General features: G+C 48.7%; 1 protein-coding gene across 5 annotated transcripts; it reads right to left on the bottom strand.

Annotated features, from left to right (window-relative positions):
- Positions 1–38: 38 nt before the first annotated feature.
- LOC149348480 (uncharacterized) lies at positions 39–18,445 on the bottom strand. 5 transcript variants are annotated; one of them, XM_089588119.1, is made up of 6 exons: positions 18,219–18,445; positions 15,874–15,981; positions 9,999–10,190; positions 6,731–6,824; positions 1,884–2,044; positions 39–162 (listed from the first exon to the last, which is right to left on the bottom strand). In XM_089588119.1, the coding sequence occupies exons 3-6, from the start codon at positions 10,023–10,025 to the stop codon at positions 67–69; spliced, it is 378 nt and encodes a 125-aa protein (XP_089444245.1). In that variant the 5' UTR covers positions 10,026–10,190; positions 15,874–15,981; positions 18,219–18,445; the 3' UTR covers positions 39–66. The 5 variants fall into 5 exon arrangements, 3 of the variants coding, with proteins under 3 accessions (XP_089444245.1, XP_089444243.1, XP_089444244.1); XM_089588117.1 differs by lacking the exon at positions 9,999–10,190 and adding an exon at positions 2,584–2,705; XM_089588118.1 differs by lacking the exon at positions 9,999–10,190 and adding an exon at positions 2,584–2,702.
- Between the last annotated feature and the right edge of the window lie 4,174 nt (positions 18,446–22,619).

The following is a 22,619-nucleotide window of genomic DNA, read 5'->3' as shown; positions in this document are numbered from 1 at the left end:
CTGAAATAAAAAATTATCAATTGTTTAGCTCTGGTGAAGCCTGGACATACAAGCGAAAAGCTGCAGTTATGCATTGTTTGACGTCATGGCTGTCGCAGTTCGCGCACAATGCACTGGGAGCACCACGATCACGGTGGGGGCGTTCGGCCGTTCACAAACTGCCTGCATTGAGGTGGAGGAGGCGGTAATCGGTGCGGTTAAAATTCAGGGGCACTTGGCTCGCAAGTGTGCTGCAAGACGAAAGCGTATCCTTGCGCACTGCTTGTTTTTTGTTTCATTTTTCATATATTGTTTTTTATTTCATTTTTTTCTATTTTAGATTGATATTTTTTATTTTTATTTTTCATAATTTTTTAATTTCTTTTTATTTCTGTTTATTTCCTCATTATTATTGTTTTTATGTTTTTGTAGTTTATTTTTTATTTCTTTCTTTTGTTTTTTACATGTTTTTATTTTTTATTCTTTTAATTTCATTTATCAGAGCCATGCGTTCACTAGTTGCGCCTTTAATCATGCTCAAAGCTTGAGCATTCGTGGCGGAGTGGTATCGCCTCCACTTCAAACGCCTGAGGCCCTGGTTCGATTCCCAGCCTCGACGCAGTTTATTCTGAAGTAGGGCGCGGCTCCATCGGAAGGTCAAACGGTGGCAAGGAGGAGCAGCGCGAGCAGCGGTAGCGGCGGCGCACATGCGCAGTAGCGCGCGGCTGCGGCGAAAGGTCCGGTTGCGGCCACCTGCGCGGCGTGTGACGTCACTCGGTTTCGAGCATGCGCAGAACTGGCAAATCTGTGCAGCGGCTCACGGCTCATGCGAAGCTCGGCTCCGACCCACTTAGTGAAGCTTCTCGCTTCAAAAGTCCGAGCTGTTACTGAACTAAGAATTCTAATGCCACGACGCAGCACATGGACAAACGGCACGAAAACGAACAAGTGCAGTCTCTTAAACACCTGAGGAATAGAAGCAAAGCACCGACGTTGATGACGATGTGAAAATAGTACAGTTAACTCCTACGCTTTGTCCATGGAGGTGTTGCAGGCACAGGAATGAAAAATATATAAGCTATGTTATTGAGGTACCGTTGCTTCAACGTACCACATGACTTTCTTCCATCTCGCTAACAGAAAACTATGGGGGCAATTTTGGCAGCCTAAAGTTCGCTAGGCGAAAGCCTTTGTCGCGTTGCTTCAACTGCCAATGACTGCCTATGTTTGTTACGGCTGCAGCGCTTGGGAGCCATCTTCCTCGACTAGCTGTCGCGGTCGCAGAATCACCATCACGGCGCCTCTGAATGCAGCAGTAGGGGAGGACTCCGGATCACCTTTGACTACCTCAAACGCACCTTCACGCGCCTGCCTTCAAGAATGTCTTGCTCCCTTGCCTAGTAGCCAAGCAAAATTTTGCATAGCGCGCTTCATGTTAACATCTAGAGAGATACAGTGACTGCATCTTTGCTTTCCATATTACCTCCATCTCAAAGGCCTGGCAATCTCATTTTTAATTGCACCAATTGCTTTTTAGTGCCCAATTTTTCACTTTACATTTCTACAATTCCGCAACATGACAACGCAACTCAGAAAAAAGTAATCTGGTAGTGAGGTAGTTTCACTGAAAGAATGAGTCTTGAAATTGCACTTTATCCCAGTCACGTGTTCTCCTTCACTTGAAATACTCAAACACATATTGCTCTTTCTTCTATTCGCCAGCTTTAAAACAATCTGTACGGCATAAAAGAAGAGCAAACTCCTGCTCTCTGGAAATAATAACATCAACAGCGTAATTGGGGGTAAGAGAGAACCCCCCCACCCCCGCACATACACACACGTTCTCCAGCTGCTCACTTCACACCCATATTCGAGCGGGCCTAATTATGAGCGGTTCTGCTCACCTCTGAGTGCAGCCTTAGCTCGCCCATTGGTTGAACCGGCCAGGATTCGGGGGAAAACTTCTGCCGGCACCCACACGACGAACGAACGTAAGGCGGGCTATCACCGCGCTGGCCCTCTGCATACGCACTGAGGGTTCGATGGGCACAGACTCTTGCTGCTGCTGAAGGACAGAGAAAAAAAAGATGGGCATTGAGAGCACAGCGGGTACCGTAGACTCTTCAGGTGGCCAGACAAGTTTTGGTAACAAGGGTGTAATTCAGTTTCAAGGGAGTTATCACATCCGGCTGCCATTCAGCTAGAAACGAAGGTGTCACTTATATATCTGCAAATGTGAGGACCGTGGACCGTTAGAGAAGACAGCAGGTGTATTCTGCGGTGAGAATGATTTGGCTTCGAGTAAAGATGAGACGAACGCCGGCAATTACGCGCATTAGGCATTGGCGGGGGTCTTCGTTTTACTGCTTAATTCCGCCATAAACTTAATTTTTTTGCTCTTCCACAGCCACCGCCCTTTCTTTTGAAACTTTACTTCAAACGTGCAAAATCTGTGTAGACTAAAGAAAACAGAACCAAAGCATATTAGTTTACGCGAATCTTAGAAGTAAATGGCGTATTTTGGGGTAAGCGAAAACTCCAGCATTCTTCGGCTGAGGCGGAAACGAGTCTAGAAACGAACAAAATGTTCGGAGTCCTCCTCACATGCAGTCGTCATCGTCACTGCTATCATCAAGTCCACGGCGGCAAAAAGCGCCGACACCCACGTGGCGACAGCAATTCGGCCTTGCTCACGGATCCCTCGGCACCACAGCCGCCCGCTGCTGCTTGAAGAAATGTTTTCAAGATAGAAGAAAAACATTACTATACGTCCCCTCTGTGCACCAGCAAGCATCCCTGGTTTAAACACAGGCTCCGCAGCGATGGCTCAGTGGTTTTTACGGCGAAAGGCTGTAATGGCTCATACTATCGTCCTTTAACAATGCGTGTCACACGCGTTTAACTCGGGAACTAAAAAAAGATAAAAGAAAACCAATGGTTTTTCAGGTAGAGGAGAAAAAAAATGAACCTAAGAGCCAAGTTTGATGACTGTAGATTATTAAATAATAGGCAAAAATGCCGAAATTGCGTCGAAATAGCGTGGACGTCGATATAGCCATGGGAACGGTGTGACGTCACCTCCACCGGAAGTTGTCACGGCATAGTGAAAATTGTCAAAGAATGGTCGGAGAAACTTCGGATTTGTGTCAATTAGATGAAAAACATGTAATTAACCGTAATTAACACTTAAGATCCCCGAAAGATGTATAATTTGGGTATCGATATAGCCACGGGAACGGTGTGACATCACATCCAACGAAAGTCGTCACGGCATAGTGTCCTCGGCTTTCTCCTCTCAACTGTGTAGTCGCCAAAGTGTCCTCACATTGCAATTTTTTGCACTCGGCTGCTGGCCCGAAACACGCAGGTTCGATCCCGGCAGAGGCGGACGAATTTAAATGGAGGGAAATTCTAGAGGCCCGTGTACTGTGCCATGTCAGTGCCCGTTAAAGCGCCCCGGGGACCGAAATTTCCGGAGCCCTTCACTACAGCGTAGCTTATAGCCTGAGTCGCTTTGGGACATTAAAACCCCATAAACAAAACCTGGTTTAAACATGCCCGAAGAACTTTTCACAACACGACCAAGCCTCTAAGAAACATTCCTTGCAGCTTAGAAGCGCAGCTTTGCAATCGGAGTGGCGGTGTGCGAGTCGCCAAGGGAAAAATGTAGAGGATATCGTTCTGTTCCATGGTTGCATGTCTAGACAGAAAGAAAAGAAAAATAAGGATTTCATTTTGTTGCTTTGAGAACTCAGTTTTAGGCAGCTGCGCAAAGATACATCCAGAAAACGTTCAGGTGAGCGCATTAGCTGCCTGCTTAGTTTATGGAGGGTTAACGTCTCAAAGCGACTCAGGCTATGTGGGTCGTGGTAGTGAAGTGCTCTTTCGACCACCTGCGGTTATTTAAACGCGCAGTAACATCGCACTGACATCGAAGAATAGCTTCCAACAAAATTAAACCGCCACGGCTGGGATCGAACCCGCGTCTTTCAGTTCATCCGCCGAGTGTCCTTGAGCCACCGCGGCGGCAGCACTAATTGTCATGTAGCTAGAAATGCTTACAGAGACGACAGGAGCCGGGGATCATGCAAGAGAGCGAAGGGCACATGTTGGAACGAGGGGGAAGAAAAACTTCGCAGATTAGAAAGACAAAGGTTTCTTGACGGGAGCACTACCCTAAAGAGAAATTTTCAACCGCTTGCTCGATTGCATAGAAACTCGCGGGGCTATCACTGCCGCGACCATCTTTGCCAAACTGGCAATTATTATATTAGTTCATATTGTGCCAGCTACATGCACTATTTGTAGGGCGTATTAACTGTCTTGATATCTTTGTTGCGCGATTGTGCGGCGAACACACACGCAGTCTTGTTGCCACTAATCGCGAGGTGGCGACCCAGCAGAACTTTAAAATATATCCGCGGATTTTGTTAAAGTGCATAAAATATTTCTAAATAACGGTACTAGTACATTTTTTAATTTAGGACCTGTGCGTAGACTTAAGTAATGCTGTTTTCTGTGATTTTTTTTTTGTACGCAGACGGCACAACGTAAGTAACCAGAACTTCGGGTCAAACGAGACTTGTACAGAAACTCGACCAAACGCTTTCGATAATCTCCCACGGGATCATGTTGATTCAAGACGTGGTTTTGGAAGCAGGCGTTATCGTGGAGAATTTAGGAAAAATCCTGGAACATCCTTTTCAGTGTTCTATACCTTTTTTGGACTGGCCCTCTCCATAGCTGCCTTCGGTAACTTTTTAATTACGCGATCTGAACGTAATGAGCACCGAACATCTTTCTTTCTAGGTTCTGAAGGAAGAACACGCAATACGATTATTCTGAAATATTCTGCGTCGGTGCTTGATTGTAGAGTGGGCGCATATCGTTGCCGTCAATTGATCGCTATTAGGGACATCTTGCAAAGTTTCCCTCGAGGTCATCATCTGCTACTCTTAATGTGTGCCTACTGCGCCGCAGGGCTCTTTTAAATTATCAGCTGTAGTCTAGAGCTCACGCCGTGAAAAGCTCTCTACTTCCCTCTGTGACAAGCTGCTTTGATTGGCGAGATGCCTGATATCTTGAACTACTAATTCCTACTACTAACTCCTGCCCAGCTGTTCAGGCGAGGTACTGCTAGACAGGTACTGCTGCTGAGGTACTGCTGTTGTGACTGCCGTGGCCCGCCCACAAGCGCTTGCGCTTCTGCGGGCACACGCTATGTACTGTGTATATATATCTTGCAATAAAATGCATGTGTGTGTGTGTGTGTGTGTGTGTGTGTGTGTGTGTGTGTGTGTGTGTGTGTGTGTGTGTGTGTGTGTGTGTGTGTGTGTGTGTGTGTGTGTGTGTGTGTGTGTGTGTGTGTGTGTGTGTGTGTGTGTGTGTGTGTGTGTGTGTGTGTGTGTGTGTGTGTGTGTGTGTGTGTGTGTGTGTGTGTGTGTGTGTGTGTGTGTGTGTGTGTGTGTGTGTGTGTGTGTGTGTGTGTGTGTGTGTGTGTGTGTGTGTGTGTGTGTGTGTGTGTGTGTGTGTGTGTGTGTGTGTGTGTGTGTGTGTGTGTGTGTGTGTGTGTGTGTGTGTGTGTGTGTGTGTGTGTGTGTGTGTGTGTGTGTGTGTGTGTGTGTGTGTGTGTGTGTGTGTGTGTGTGTGTGTGTGTGTGTGTGTGTGTGTGTGTGTGTGTGTGTGTGTGTGTGTGTGTGTGTGTGTGTGTGTGTGTGTGTGTGTGTGTGTGTGTGTGTGTGTGTGTGTGTGTGTGTGTGTGTGTGTGTGTGTGTGTGTGTGTGTGTGTGTGTGTGTGTGTGTGTGTGTGTGTGTGTGTGTGTGTGTGTGTGTGTGTGTGTGTGTGTGTGTGTGTGTGTGTGTGTGTGTGTGTGTGTGTGTGTGTGTGTGTGTGTGTGTGTGTGTGTGTGTGTGTGTGTGTGTGTGTGTGTGTGTGTGTGTGTGTGTGTGTGTGTGTGTGCGCGTACGTATGTACGTACGTATGTACGTACGTACGTACGTATGTACGTACGTATGTACGTACGTATGTACGTACGTATGTACGTACGTATGTACGTACGTATGTACGTATGTATGTACGTACGTATGTACGTATGTATGTACGTACGTATGTACGTACGTATGTACGTATGTATGTACGTATGTATGTACGTACGTATGTATGTACGTATGTATGTACGTATGTATGTACGTATGTATGTACGTATGTATGTACGTATGTACGTACGTATGTATGTACGTATGTACGTACGTATGTATGTACGTATGTACGTACGTACATACGTACGATGTATGTACGTATGTATGTACGTATGTACGTACGTACATACGTACGTACATACGTACGATGTATGTACGTATGTACGTATGTATGTATGTACGTATGTATGTATGTACGTATGTACGTATGTACGTATGTACGTATGTATGTACGTATGTATGTACGTAGATATGTAGATATGAAAGCTGCTCGACCGTTTTGGAAGTTTGAAAATGCGTTGTTTAATATATGACCACCTCCTAACATGGCTATTGAACCCAGACACCTAGCCGAGGTCGATGAATACAGGGTTCAACCCTAATTCCACTGTCCAGAATTAAAGGCACCAAAGCAAGCCATGTAGTACAGTCCCTCTGGATTTCATGGTCAGATTACTCGGCTGGAATACAAACTCCTCCCCGTTTTATCTCCCCTGTTGCCTTTACGGCACCTAAAGTTAGTCTCTCCGGATAGCGACGTCCACAAACTTACCCCCTTTGTATCCGGCGTAGCGTTTTGGCCAGTCGGAGCTCAGGGCAGCCAAGGCGACTTGAAAATGCCCGCACATCCAAAACGCCGATGCGGCCTGCGAAGAACACACATGCACACCGCGTTTTACGACCATGCGTTTGCATTTGAAACGAAGAGTTATTTAGGGCACCTTAGTTCTCAACAGAGAGAGAGAGAAATAACATTTATTGACACCCGTCAAAAGGTTGACCCGGATCCGAGTCGCAGCTCGGTCCCAGCCATGTCCTCCCCCTTAACCGTCGACCGGAATCTCCTGGACCTCGGCAGCGGCCAGGGCGAGACGGATGACAGTGCGTTGTTCTTTTTCGTCTTCTTTCAGAAGCAGTGCCTCCCAGGACTCAGCAGTTCTGTAAGGCTCTCCAAAGCTAGGACATGTCCATATCATATGGACCATGTCCGCTATGCCCTCGCAACGCTTGCACCTGGGGCTGAAAATCTCCGAGTGCCACTTACTATAGAGCTGCGGGTTCGGGAAAACTCCAGTTTGAAGCTTGCGCCACACGACCTCTTCGCTTTTAGTGAGTTGTCTATTCGGTTTTGGAAATGTCGCTCTGCCTAATTTCTAATGATTTAGAATTTCTTGGTATGTATTAAGAATCTCATCGAACCGTAGGGGCTCTTCATCTCGCGAGGGGGATGGCGTTGCGTATGAGACGCCCCTGGGATCCCGGAAGGCAGCTAATCCTCGGGCCAGTGTGTGCGCTTTCTCGTTCCCCCTCAACCCCTGGTGCGCCGGTGTCCAAATGGGCGCGACCTGTTCTGCCAGTGGTGGGGCACCGGCCAGCACTCGTGCTGCTACAGCTGAAATGCAGCCCGCGTCAAAATTTCTGATCGCTGACTTTGAGTCACTGACAATAATTTTGACCTGTTTTTGAGATAGAGCCAGCGAAATGGCCAGCTCTTCCGCCTCCGTTGCGGTCGAGTTTCGGGTGCTGCAGCACGCTACCGGGCCCTCGTTTTCCCTTGTTACCGAAACGCGCCCCGTACCGTCCGCGCATTCTGCGGCATCTGTATACAAGACGTCCTGTCTGCCATCAAATCGGGCTTGCAAAGCTACTGCTCTATCCCTCCTCCGGCTCTCATGCTAGATGAGATGCATGTTTTTTGGGAGTGGAGGTATTTTTAATTTGTCTCTGACCTGTGTAGGAACCTTTTCAGTACGTCTGGAGCATGCTCGTGGCTCATGCCGTAGCTTCTCCAGAATGGTGCGACCGGTACGGCTGCGCAACAGTCTCTGGTATTGCGAGGTTGTTGCACCCTCAATGAGTTCTTGGAGGGTATTGGAAACACCCAGTCTCATAATCCTGTTCGTCGATGTATTGGGTGGTAAACCTAGTGCCGTTTTATCCCTTTACGAATGAGAATGTCAAGTTTGTCTTTTTCTCCCTTGTGAAGCCGCAGATATGGCGCCACGTAGACTGTCCTACTGATTACGAAAGATTGGACTAGCCTGAGGAGGTTAGCTTCTTTCATGCCTGCATGTTTGTTTGCAAATCCGTTTCAGGAGTCTACAAGTTTGACTTGTGCTGGCCTCTAGCCTCTGAATAGTTTCCGAGCTCCTGCCGTTGGCCTGAATTCGTAGTCCAAGAACTCTAATGCTTGCCACCGTTGGTATAATGTTACCGTTGACCCTGAGTGTGATTCCCGGGTTATATGGTCCGTCCTGCTTTATACGCGGACGCTGGGGCGATCGCATTGGGGGGAGAAAGAGCGCTTCCGATTTTTCTGCTGAACACCTCAGCCCGATCAGTTCTAAGTACCTTTCTGTAACATCGATTGCTCGCTGAAGCGTCTGTTCAATTTGGCCGTCGCTGCCCCTGCACATCCACAGAGTCAGATCATCTACGTATAATGTGTGGTTCAGCCCCGGGATTTAGTTCAGTTGTGCGGGGAGGCCAAGCATGGCGATATTAACCAAGGTCGGGGATAACACCGATCCCTGCGGTGTAGCTTTGTTGCCCAGTCGAATACCCTCCACTGTGTGTCCCCCCATACTGATAGTTGCCGTTCTGTCTGTGAGGAAATCACGTATGTAGTTGTAGGTGCGAACTCCTACGTCTAGCGCACCCAGATTCTCCAGAATGGCCGAGTGCTTCACGTTATCGAAAGCTTTTGCCACATCAACAAATCTATACCTGCTTTTATTTGTAGCAAGGAAGTAACCAGATTGCGAACAGACAATTTCAAACACATGCGTCTGTGCACTTAAACCGAAACCGAAACGATAATATTAGGAAATAAGTTTAATTTCACTGGAGTGATACCAGGCAGGCTGGAATAGATATATACGGCCTAATTCCGAGTGTAGCAAAGAATTTAGATTGAAACGGCACAAAGGTACACAAAGGCACACAATGGTACACACTCAAGCGCATACTATCTCCCACCTTTATTATTTCCCACGTGAAGAAGATGTGTTATTCCCTTCTACGTTTCCGCATCTTTCGTGCAAAAAAAGTGCTGCTCAAAAAATAGCTGACTCCCTACTGAATCCGTTTTGAGCATCAACTACAAGGTTTTAAACACATGATGTAATTTCACTGTGTCTAGCATTGTCACAATGATGGGCACTTAATAAGTGTTTTCATTTTTAAGTATGCCACCCCGATGGGACCCATTGGATATGGGTAGGCTGGAGTCGAGGGCTCCAGAATAATCAGACAACTTGAGGTGCCTTAATGTGCGCTGCATTGCACCTACAACGGACACTTCAACCGTCAAGCACGTCCCTTCATCTGCCCCCCCCCCCTACCCCTTAAACCCCACTTGTTTTTCTCCCCCCCCCCCCCCCCCGCTACCGCTCTACGGCATGCAAGGGGATATGCTACCCGGAAAGACCAGGCTTATGGCTGGTATAAAGGATTTATTCGCACGCAGTACTTCACTTTAGTTATCTTGTACCACAATGATGAATCAAATGAAAAAAAAAACCGGCCTCGCACCAGTTGTTGACGCCATTGAATGCGGCAAATAGGCTGGCGCACTACAACTGTGTATGAAATAGTCCGTAAGTGTATTTAGTCAATTACTTGCGTTGTAATCGCACTTTAGCCTGGCCTTTACTGATTTCCATAGAAAACACTTAAACATATTAGACGGGTGGTGAGTGATCCCAAGCTTTCTTGGGTATATCCCAAGTACTTCGTAACTGAAACACCATATCCTCTCCTGCTAGTCACGTGGCGCAAGTGAGTCTGGAAACGGCCTAGCTGTTCGCAGTCCTCCTCACCTGATACCGTCGTTGAGGTGTTCTCATTGCCTGTGGTGGCGGGAAAGCGGGCCACAGCTTCCTTTGTAACACCCACGTGACGAAGCCACAGGTGGACTGCAGACCTAACACCCACGTGACGGAGTCACAGGTAACTGTTGACCCGGGCACACTCTGCCTCTGCAAGGAGGGCCCGACCGCCAAGGCCTCTTGCTGATGCAAGAGAAGACAGACAGAACATTAGCTATCATCCTCTAGCTAGAACCTTGGCTTTATGACCTTCGGATCACGGAGAGAAAAAAATTCGTCTGACGTTGACCCCTGTTGTAACGCTTTCTGGACGTTGACCCCGTCGGGAACGCACTATGGAACAGCTCAGACGGCACGACATGACAATTGCCTACGGAGTGACAATAAATTAAAATTCTAAATTGTGGGGTCTAACGCCCCAAAGTAACACGCAGGCTATGAGGGACGGCGTAGTTGATGACTCCGGACTGATTTGAACCACCTGGGGTTCGTCAACTGACGCCAACATCCCACGGCAGACCAGTGGACTGGTTACATATTCCGGGTGAATGGTGTCGTCCCGTTTATTGCGCTATGCTCACAATAGCGCTACGGATACGCACTGAGGAATTTCTCTTGCCGATAGTGGGGGAGAAGCTATGCGCAGCAAATAGACACGATGTACAAGCGTGAGGGCTGTGTGTGTGAGAGAGAGAGGCGTGCCTGCTACACCAACTACGACGTGATTTCGCGAACAAGGCTTCCAGAGCTATCGCTGTAAATGCTGCGTTTCCCAGCAAACTTGGAGTTGTTGCCTCCTCTATCACTATCAGAGGTGACAGCATAAATCCAGCACTTACTTGCACAAGTACCGTCTGCAGGCTTTAGGTAATTAATTATTTTGGAGTTTATTCGCGCAAGGACGACTAAGGCCAAAGATCGCCAGACAAACTTTTGCTTAAATTGCTGTTATATTGCGTAAAACGGGATGGGACGATGATGCGCTATATATTAAAAAGCAGACTAGTTTGGTTCTGCCAAGAGCAAGAAAGCGAGGGGTTCCCTCCCACCGCGCTGGGGTACAGCACCTCTTGTTAGAGCCAGGTTGCTCTTTTGAATAAATTATGCTGATTCATTCTCATTAAAATTCCGATTCTATTAAAATACTGGATGACGTCGTCACTTGGTACACTGCGGTCACACTGTAGTAAAAGAGGAGGTTGGTATATTGGTTCATTGAGGTTTAACGTTCCAAAATGACTCAGTCTATGAGACGCCGTAGTGAAGGGCTACGGAAATTTCGACCACCTTGGGTTCTTTAACGTGCACGGACATTGCACAGTACACGGCACGGGCCTTTAGAATTTCGCCTCCATCGAAATTCTGCAGACTCCGCGGCCGGGATCGAACCCGCGTCTTTCGAGACAGCCGAGCGCCGGAACTACTCAGCCACCGCAGCGGGTATAAAATAGGATGATGAAATGGTATGTGCTTTTCGTAAAATTTCCCAAAATGCATGTGACGATGCGTTCTGCAAATCTGACACGTAAAAATAATATTGTTACGTGACGGCAAGCCCGATGACGACCGGACAACATGACATATAGCGAGGAATGAGTTAATGGCGGCGAGCAACGCGAGCGCTCCATGCCGCGCCTCTGCCCACTTTGTCGTCTCCTATTCCGTGACAGTACCCGAGGCTACCGAGTGATCGTCCCATTCGCGCGAACTAGGAGAACAGCAGTGACGATGAAATACAGGAAGTGACGATGGGCGTGACAGGGGGATGAACACGGAGAAGAAGATGATGAAGGGCTTGCCGTCACGATGAAAGAGATGAGCAGATGATGACCGATGAGCGCTGGTCCTGGAAACTTCCGGGCTACAGGCCACCTTGAGCCGACGGCCAAGGTCCATGGGCACACCAGACAGCATGGGCAGGGGGCTGTGTGCGCACGTGTCTCAGATAGGTCGAGTCGCGTAGTGTCTGGTCGGTCGGCTCGGTTCGTCGTGTCTTGTGTTTAGGGCGGAGGGCGAGTTTGGGGCGAACGGCGAGGTCAGTTCTGCTCAGGCGGGCAGGTGCACACACAGCCGGGCGGTGCTGACCAGGAACACAAGGCCGACGACCATGGCAGACGCAACACGCTGAAGCTCCAAGACCAGCATGGCGATGATTCCCCAGCACCTCACACGTAATGTTACGTGACGGCAAGCCTGATGAAGAGTAACGACTACATGGCACAGAAAGTTGGTATGGTAGGCAATGACATTACTGAGCCCTCTTCAAGCCTGTGAGCCTCTACTGTGGTCTTAGTTAAAAAGGAAGATGGTAACTGGCGCTTTTGCTTCGATTACCGCTACCTCAGCAGAATTACAAAAAAAGACGTCTATTTATTACCCCGTACAGATGATGCCCTTGACTTCCATCATGGAGCCCACTATTTCTCATCTATCGATCATTGTTCCGGCTGTTGGCAGGTCGTTGCGGACGACATGAACCGTGAAAAAACGGCCGTCATTGCTCCCGACGGTCTGTATCAGTTTAAAGTAATGCCGTTCGGGTTATGTAATGCTCCGGCCACTTTTGAGCGTATGATCGACTCATTTCTTCGAGGATTCAAATGATCAACCTGTCCGTGTTGCCTGGACGAGGCCTTGCACCACATCGTTGTCGAGTATTGCACAGTTCTCTCAGAATTAAAATGGATGCACACGAATCCAGGACTTGTGACCCTCTCAAGGTACAAAGGGGAAATAGTGACACACCGCCGGACATATTTCGTTCATGTACCCGTACTAGAGTTATGATGTGCTGCTCATTTAGAAAAAGAACTTTTAGTCAGAGAATTAACACTGAAATATCAGCAAATAAATGGCAGAATGGTCCTGAGGAGACGCAAATCTACGGCCCTCCACTCTGACGACAGCGTAGGAGAATGACTAACAAAAAAGCAAAAAATTGTGAGGCACACACAATTTCCACCTAACCACAGGAGGGAAAGCAAAAGTTACCCGTTTGTCTGAGAATTAGTAGTACACGTACAATAAAAGATATCACAGGAATGAGCTTCCCTCGCAGCTTCCAGCAGCATGGCTTAGCGACGTTGTGCTGACACGCCAATCATCAGAGAGCACGTATTGCGTTTCCGAAGGCGCACACGGTAGCAGATACCACCACCAAGGAAAAGCCATACGGATGAAGACGTGCTCTAAGTCTCCATTCGACGTATGTGATTGCGAGAGAACTTTTTGTGCAAATGCGTACCGGCGTCTGGCCTGTACCGAACCGCGTCATAGGACGCGGGGTGCAGGCCAGTCCAGGAAACATGGTCTATGTCTCACTTCCTTAGGATATTAAGTGTTGCACGAGAGACGCACCCATTTCATTAGGCTTCCTCACGGCGGCGAACCTGTGTGCCTCAATCGGGAAACACGCATAATACCTCGCTCCGTCATCTCACATTCAATATGATTCTAGAGGAAGACCATACAGACGCCGGGTTCATGTACTACGGCTCTTTAACACAGGGAAACCGTCGCGACACACTGATCGAGACGCTTTTTGCGTGTCACTTAGTCGTAGCAAACAGGACAGAAAATGCTATGTGGCGCTAGAAAGGCGTCGGTTCAAGTAATGATGCGTACCACAGGGCAACCGGTTTTCGCACTGAAAGACGCGGGTTCGAAACCGGCCATGGTGGTGAAATTTCGCTCTAGGAGAAATGCTACGCTCCCGCATACTGTGCGATGTCAGTGCACGTTCAAGAACCCCAGGTGGTCGAAATTTCCGGAGCCCTTCACTGCGGTGACCCTCATAGACCGAGTCGCTTTGGGACGTGACACCCCCCATAAACCAAACAACCACCGAGACGACCTTCGTCCTGTCGAACTCCACAGAAAATGCAATTTGGCCCCAGAAAGGCGTCGGGTCAAGAAATTGGAGGACTAAGCTTCGCGCTAGGATTGGAACACGATAGCATGTTGCAAGCGCTACCAGGGATTTCACGGAACTCCACCGACCCCTATTCGCCACGCCTTGCCTTTTGGAAGCATGGTTTGGTTTGGTTTATGGGGTTTAACGTCCCAAAGCGACTAAGGCTATGAGAGACGCCGTAGTGGAGGGCTCCGGAAATTTCGATCACCTGGAGTTCTTTAACGTGCACTGACATCGCACAGTACACGGGCCTCTAGAATTTCTCCTCCAAAGAAATTCTAGCAGCCGCGGCTGGGATCGAACCCGCGTCTCTTGGGTCAGCAGCCGAGCACCATAACCGCTGAGCCACCGCGGCGGCGCCCTTTTGGAAGCATTTCGAGCATTAAACGCAAAGGATTTTGAGGAAAGGAAATGGCGCAGTAATCGTCTCACATCTCGGTTGACACCCGCAGCCCCGATTATAGTTCGCGGTTCGAATCCCAGCTACAAGCAAGGCTCCGACAAGTTTATGCTGCACGGAACGCTGTAGAACATACGGAACACTCTGCGGCAAACGATTGGCATGATATGATTTTTTAAGGCGAAAGCCTGTAATGCCTCATACTGTCGTGACCTAGACGTGTTAGCAAATTTGTCCGCGTTTCAGATAGGTCCAAATGGTCGTGACGTCACTGCGCGCGAATTTTGACGGGTGTCCACCGAAATATGTGACAGTTACTGAGCAATTTCCTTTCCTCAAATACAATTTTCGACTGGTGTCCACCGACATATGTGAGACAGTTACTGCATAATTTTCTTTCCTCAAATACAATTTTCATTTTCTTCATTACGGCCCCTCTTTCTCTTTCTGCTTTCATTCCACTTCCTCCCTTCCTGTATGGTGCGGTTCAGGTATCCACCGAGATAAAGAGAATTACAGTGCCATTTCCTTTCCTCAAAAAGCGTCGCGTTCAAAGGGCAACGCATCGCGCCGAACGGTGGCGGCGTTCCGTGGACTCCCTGGCAGCGCTACAACACGCTGTCGCGTGCCACTCTTGAAGGCAAAGATTAAGCGTCATTAATTGGCAGCTAATTAATGCACCAACCGAATGTGAAGTGAACAATCGCGTAGCAAAATGCAGCACTCAGGCTTTCGCCTTTCACCACTTTAGCCGCTGAAGTTCCTCGTAATTTTTTTCTTCAGAGCGCAGCTCTTTGGCGCCTGTTTCTGCGTTTCGTGGTGTCGCCGTCAGCGTTGCTCTTCGGCGTTGTCCTTTGTAGCCAGCAGTGGACACCTTAGTCGCGCTTTAAGCTGCGAGGCCAATGGAACGGGAGCTTGAGAAGCAGGGGGCAAAATGGGTGAATTGGTTTTTGAGGAAAGGAAATGGCGCACTATCTGTCTCACACCTTTCGATGGACACCTGAACCAGATGGAAGGCGCATAACTGCCCTCTTGGAGCCGTGGACAACTCAATCGTGGTTTAAGCTACGTGCCGGTAGTGAGAGATGTGCGCTGCATGGTGGTGGTGGTGAAAATATTTTAATGAAATGGTTTAAGAGGTTGTAGCGGTGGTTGGAGCTCTCAGTCCGGAACCCCATTGGCGTAGGCTGCTGTCCGGGCTCTTTCGATGAGTTGCGCTGCATGCGTTGGCATTGACACGTTGTACCAGAAACGCGGCGCTGAAGCAATAGGCCATCGTCGTTGTGTTCATTGGAGTTGGCTCTGAACGTTTTACACTCCGATCATTTTAAGGAAAAGAGGGCACATAGCTGGCTCCCTGGGTCAGTGGACGCCTTAATCCCGCTTATAGGTACGTGTGGTGATGGGAGAGAGATGGGGGCTAGCCGTATGTCTCAGCGCTGACAACGGTGAGCGAACTCTCGCGATAAACCATTAACTGCCACCTGCCAGGGTGGCAGGGTGGGTAGGGACTTTAATGTAGATGTAAAGACAAACAAACAGCAATTCCTTACCACTTATGCGGGAGAGCATCCTGTTCTTCTCGGTCGTAAGGCCTCCCACGGCTGTGCCAACCTCGCGAAGCACTTGCCGAGACTTCGTGTTTGGACCAGGCATTGGTGCTGCAAGTCGAGCATATATCCATCTGTTTCTCCCACCACAAAGCTTCCTTTATGACAATTAAGAACTTTTCGCTGTGTTTTTCTTGAACAAGGAACATATGTGAAAAATAAGAAGTTGTCGGTAATTGCACACATTTCTTGCTAGAATTCATTGCTTCAATCTATCTATAAGCTAAAACAGCTGATCAGCTGCACTCAAATTTCGCTAGGCAGTAACGTAATCGTCGGCAATTTTTTTCTGACGCGCGGTGCCGAGAACTACAGCTGCAACTACTACTACCACTACTACTACTATTACTACTACTACTACTACTACTACTACTACTACTACTACTACTACTACTACTGCGCGTCGACGCTTTTCCGACTGAACAAGTTGTATACGCAGTCGCGTATTAGGGTTCTGAAACATGGAGCACGCCTCGGTTCAAACTGCGCTTCCTAACACGTAGCACCCTTCGTTGCACAATCAGGAAGGCGCGTGTTAAGTGTCGCTTGGTCGTATCGAACGCTACAGAAAATGCTGTGGTGCCAGAGAGGCGTTTCAAATAGGGCTCGGTAACACGGAGCACCCGTAGAAGCACAATCAGGGAGACGCGTTCGAAGTGGCACTTCATCTTATGCAACGCTTCTGAAAACTGCACGACGCGCCAGAGTGGCAGCGCTTGAGAAGGGCGCCGTGAAACGACGAACCAGGCGAGACGCAGTCAGGAACGCGTTGGCTTCGTCGTGTTGAACACGGTTGAATAGCCCATGGAGCTCGAGAGACGCGAGGGCTTGTGAGGGCTCAGATGCATCGCCCGGCAGGGAAAATTCACTGAGACGCGGTCTCGCTCCATCGCGTCGAACACAGTAAAAGAATTTGCGCTACACCAGAAGGGCGCCCAGTTAATGCAGGAGTCCTTAACACGGGGACCCGTCGTGGCACAATCAGGGAGGCTTGTTCGAAGCGTCGCTTCGCAATATCGAACAGGAAATGATCGAGAGACGCCAGGGCTGATAAAGTGCGGTGCGCCCGGCAATAGAAAAAAATTCTATGCAACGCAAGCCGCGAGGGCACACCTTACAGATGCGCTCGTAGCGGAGTAATTACTGAGACGCACTTTAGATCCGACTTCGTCACCTTGAACTAGCACACACTACGCGACGCCAGACGCGGCTTGTTCATAAGGCTTCTCAAGATGACCCGTGTAAGTACTGTGCGATGTCAGTGCACGTTAAAGAACCCCAGGGGGTCGAAATTTCCGGAGCCCTTCACTACGGCATCTCTCATAGCCTGAGTCGCTTTGGAACTTTAAACTCCAGAAATCAAGCCAAAGCAAGCTTCTCAAGATGGAGCGTCTGGGTGTGGCGGAACCAAAGACTAAGCGTCGCATCATCGTCTCGAACCTGAGATTTTATGCGACATTAGATGCGCGTCTGGTTCGTAGGGCCCGATAAAACAAGGCGTCCGGGTGTGGCGGAACCACGGAGGCACACTCCAAGTCTTGCTTCGGAGTACGGAACAAAATAAACGTTCTTGCGCGACGCTAGACGAAGCCACGTGGCCACGTACTAGGACCTGCCCTCTCTGGCACAATCATGGAGACGCGGCCTATGTCTCGTTTAGGTTTTATGGTTTCCTAGGGTTTTACGTCCCATGCGACTCAAGGCGTGAGGGGCGCCGTAGTTCGGAGCGGCGGAACATCGCACTGTACAGGGTCGTCCACTCTTAGTTGGAACGCGCTAGCGCGTGGCCGCACTCTTCAGAGAGCCACCGCATGCGACACAGTCGCTCATCGCAGCAAAGTGGCGCAGGAGAAGGTTTACCTGGACATGGTGCTTCACGCCATCTACCACTTCGCTTCGATGCGCAGCTGTTTCGGACGCAGTGACCATCCAAAGAGCACGGCCATGCGCTAACGCATTCTAACTAAGAGTGGATGACCCTGTACATGGGCGTCCAGCATTTCGACTCCATATCGAAACACGAACGCCATGGCCGAAATCGAAGCCGCGTTTTTCGGGATAGTAGCCGAGCAGCAAAACCACTAAGCCACCGCGGCGGCCTACTTCGTCGAGTCGCACACTGCAAAAACGCGCGCCACGCGCTTTTTTCATGCAAGCCCGTATGAAGGGGAACTCGTGCAGCTCCTTGAAGCATTGAATGCAGACGCACATCAGCCGTATACAACGGAATATTTGAAAGAAAAATGCTTTTTAAAGCACTACGCATCACAAAAGTGTAATGCACTCACCATTGAACGCTGACTGGGACTACCTCATATCTCGGAGTCATTCATTAAGGTCAAGTGGACGGCTTGCTGGCACGGGATATCAGGCGTCTATGGGCGGCCGGCGTTCCTGAACTACTACCAGAGGGCCAGAGGAGAACTAAAGAGAGTAAAGTGTGAACGTTTGTATACTGACGACTACCACCTTTCGGGTTCTTCCTTTTATAGCTCCGGCGTTCGACGACGTCTCTTCCCCTCTTTCTCGCACAAACCTGCTGGTGATGATGACGATGTGGCTATGCCTCCTGTCGCTGTCTTTAATGAGCGCCTGGTGGCCAAGTAGAGAACAGTGAACACGTCTTATTTAGTTTATGGTTTATAGGAGGTTTTAACGCGCCAAAGCAGCTGAGACTGTCAGGGACGTCACAGTGGAGGGCTCCGGCTACCTCTAGGTACACATAGAGGCAAGGAACAGGTTAATAATGAAGACAGAAACAACATCCGCGTAAGACCAATACCACGACACATGGATCCGAATTTACATCATGAAAGACGACAAGCCAGAGTCCGAGCACTCACCAGGGAACTCAGCGACAATCCGAACGTAGTCTACACGGACGCAGCAAGTACCGATGCCAACGCAAAACGATCGCCGTTGTAACAGACGAAGAAGGGCAAGAAATAACCAGCGCAACGATAAACAACCCCAACATAGAAGCAGCTGAAGAAGCCGCCATTGCTCTGGCAGTATCGCACGGCAACGCAACAGGCCACAGCCTCACTATAGTGACGGACTCCAAACAAGCATGTAGAAACTACACTAGAGGCAGGATCGACAGCATCGCCAATCATATTCTACACATGACGAGAAGACACAAAAACACTAAACATAGTATAGTGTGGGTTCCGGGACATGAGGGGATGAGGGGCAACGTGGCAGCAGACGAGTTAGCTCGAGGACACGTCAACCGAGCAGACTCAGCACTTTGCACCACAGGCACCTTTGACCCAGTTACCGCCACATGCTCAGATATACTCGACCATTATAGGGGTCAGCGGAAACGCTACCCAGCCCCACACAAAAGGCTCACCAAAGAGGAGGCGGTATACTGGCGCAGACTACAAACCGGTACCTACCCACACCTGCACAAACTACACAAGTTTTCCCCTACACAATATGCCGACGAATGTCCGTGGTGTCAGGGTAAACATACACTAGAACATATCACATGGACCTGCCCTAAGGCAGACTTAGAGCCAAGAATAAACCCGAGTGTGATGCAGTGGGAGCACTTGCTGGCCAGGGAGGACGAGGAAGCGCAACGATTCCTTGTGCGCCGAGCCCCGATGGCAGCAGTCAAGTGTGGCATCTTGGACCAAGGATCGACCACGGCGCCCAGTGACCCGTAAGGGTCAAGAACACCAGTTTATTGACAATAAAGTTTTTTCCATCCATCCATCCATCCATCCATCCATCCATCCGGAAATTTCGACCTTCTGATGGTTTTTAACGTGCACGGACATCGTATAATACACGGGAGTCTAGAATTTCGCATCCATTGAAATTCGACCGCCGCAGCTGGGTACGAATGTTTACACACAGTGATTCCAGTGATACTGATGGCGTGCATCATCAGTTTTCGTCAATGAGCCGTAAGATTTATGAGCAGTGTCCTGTGCGCTCCGGCACCATCGCCATTTTTATTACGCGACAGCGTATACAGCTCGTTCGGTCGAAAAGCCGTCGACGTCGTAGTTGTAGTTTTTGGTACCGCGCGGAGGAAAAATCGTATCATGCCAACCGTTTGACGCAGAATGTTCCGGATGATGTCACGATCAAGCGTTTCGTGCAGCATAAACTTACTGTGTTGTTAGAGCCCAGCTCACGGCAGCGATTAGAATCGGCGACCTATAATGGAGGGCAGCTAATAAAAAATTATATTATGCGCGGTTTGGGTGTCCACCGAGACAGGTGAGACTGTTACTCCGTCATTTCTTTTGCTCAACGTAATTTTCCATTTGTCTAACGGACGTCGAGCCGTACCGGCGATGGCGTTCCATGGACTCCCTGGCAGCGCTGCAACACGCTGTCGCGTTCCACTCTTATAAAGGCGATGGTTAAGTGGCCTCCAAATTTTTCTCAGCATTATTAATAAGGAATCCGAGCAAATACTGAAAGGAATCTCCTGTATTCTTTCTTGAACAAAAACAATGAACCCGTCCATGGCGGCCGGATTTCAATGGAGGCGAAATGCAAATAGGCGTCCTTGTGCACGTTAAAGATCTCGAGGTGATCGAAACTACTCTCGAGACCTCCACTACGGCACCTTTCTTCTTCCGCTCCCTACTTTATCCCTTCTCTTACGGCGCGGTTCGAGTGCCTACGAAGGTATGCGGCGTTTCCTTTCCTCAAGAGCAATTTTCAATTTTTTTTTCATGACGTCTGTCAATGAGACCGTGTCCGTCCCGTCCCTGGTTTTAAGCCGAAAGCCTTTAATGCCTCATGCTGTCGTTAGCAATCCGTGTCGGCAGCCGTGTCTGCGTCCGTGTCGGCAGCCGTGTCGACAGTAAATTGGTAAATTGGTTTTTCAGGAAAGGAAATGGCGCAGTATCTGTCTCACATATATCGGCGGACACCTGAACCGCGCCAGATGTGTCCGCGTTTTGACGGGTGTCCACCGAGATATGTGGGACAGTTACTGCGTAATTTCCTTTCCTCAAATACAATTTTCATTTTCTTCATTACGGGCCCTCTTTGTCTTCTTTCACTCCCACTTCCTCCCTTCCTCTACGGTGCGGTTAAGGTGTCCACCGAGATGACTGAGAATTACAGCGCCATTTCCTTTCCTCAAAAAGCGTTGCGTTCAAAGGGCAAGGCATCGCGCCGAACGGATGGTGGCGTTCCGTGGACTCCCTGGCAGCGCTACAACACGTTGTCGCGTTCCACTCCTAAAGGCGAAGCTTAAGCGCCATTAATTAGCAGTCAATTAGTGATGAGTGATTAATCAGTAATTAGTCATTAATTAGTAATTTTTCATTATTTAGTCATCAGTTATGTGTGACGACATTCAGTGGTTACGTCACCAGTGTCCCATAGGCAAAGTGGTGCGAAAATGCTTTCGCCTCTACGCGCTTTAGACAGTCAAAGTGCCCTCTGAATTTTTTTTTCCTGTGCTCACTCACAAGAAATCTGTCTCACTGTGGTTCGTTCAACTCCTGTGTGACGGATGAGCCTGCAAAATCTAGCGAGGGGCACAGCATGGGCAAACCACGGCGATGAATTATTCTGGAATTTCATTTTCGAGTTGCCGCAAATGCAAGCTCCTGGCCAAGCCGAGCAGGGGCAGTGCATAGCTGGAGCTATAACCACGAGTGGCTATTCACCTTATAAAGCAGTTTGCATAATGCTGGCTCGAGGTTACCGTCCCATGTTGACTGTGCTGTACCTTCGGCCATGGGTTAGTGACATCGGCGTTCAGCTGCAGAGGCAGGCCTAGGGCTGAATCCTGGTCGCGGTAGCCGCATTTTGATTGAGCCGAAGTGGTTAAACGCCTGACATCTTGTTTAGCGTTCGAGAACGCCAGATGGTATAAATGGATTTTTTGGACCTATGCAAAGGCGTCTGTCAAAATGACTGAAAGCTTCGGCGCATAAAAGAGAAAAAAAATTCAGGGGGCACTTTGGCTCTCTAAAGTGCTGCATGGCGAAAGCGTTTCCTGGCCACTGTTTGCTTTTATTTACTTTTTATTTTTCATATTTTGGTTTTTATTTTGTTGCTCGTTTTCTTAATTTTATTGTTTTTATTTTTATTTTCACATCTTACTTTTATTAAGTTTTTATTTTTGTTTATTTCCTTTTTTATTGTTTATTTTCCTTTCCTTGACTTTACTCCTTTTATTTTATTTTTGAAGCCCATGCATTCACTAGATGCGCCTTTATTCGTGCTGGAACGAATCTGCCGACGCGTCTGTCGACACGGCTGCCGACGCGTCTGCTAACGGCAGCATGAGGCATTAAAGCTGCCTTAATATATGACAGCTCTACTGCATCCAATCCTGTGCCCCTATGAGTGGACCCATTGGGGCCGATGTGGACCATAAAACCAAATTTGTTAGACAGTTAACCGCGCCGACTATAAGGTTGATATTCCGTTTATACCTCATACAGCCATGATGACATGTGGCAGCAGAAGGACGCACGCTCCAGTAACCGTTCAAAGGGTGGTACAGAAACGCTGTCAGCAACGTCCTTAAATAAGACCTCAGAAATTGGATAATAGGTGCTGGAAAAGAGAAGCAGACGTGCCAAGAGGCTGTATTTTAGTTTGGTTTGGTTTGGTTTATGGGGTTTAACTACCCTAAAGCGACTCAGGCTATGAGAGACGCCGTAGTGTGTTTTAGTTTTTCCTCTTATGATGCTCTTCTT

The sequence above is a fragment of the Amblyomma mixtum genome, chromosome 4, assembly GCF_055824585.1.
Source record: "Amblyomma mixtum isolate Tamu chromosome 4, ASM5582458v1, whole genome shotgun sequence".
In the NCBI taxonomy this organism is placed as follows: Eukaryota; Metazoa; Arthropoda; class Arachnida; order Ixodida; family Ixodidae; genus Amblyomma; species Amblyomma mixtum.
Note: the sequence above shows the minus strand (reverse complement) of the source record. Positions and strands in the feature narration are given on the sequence as shown.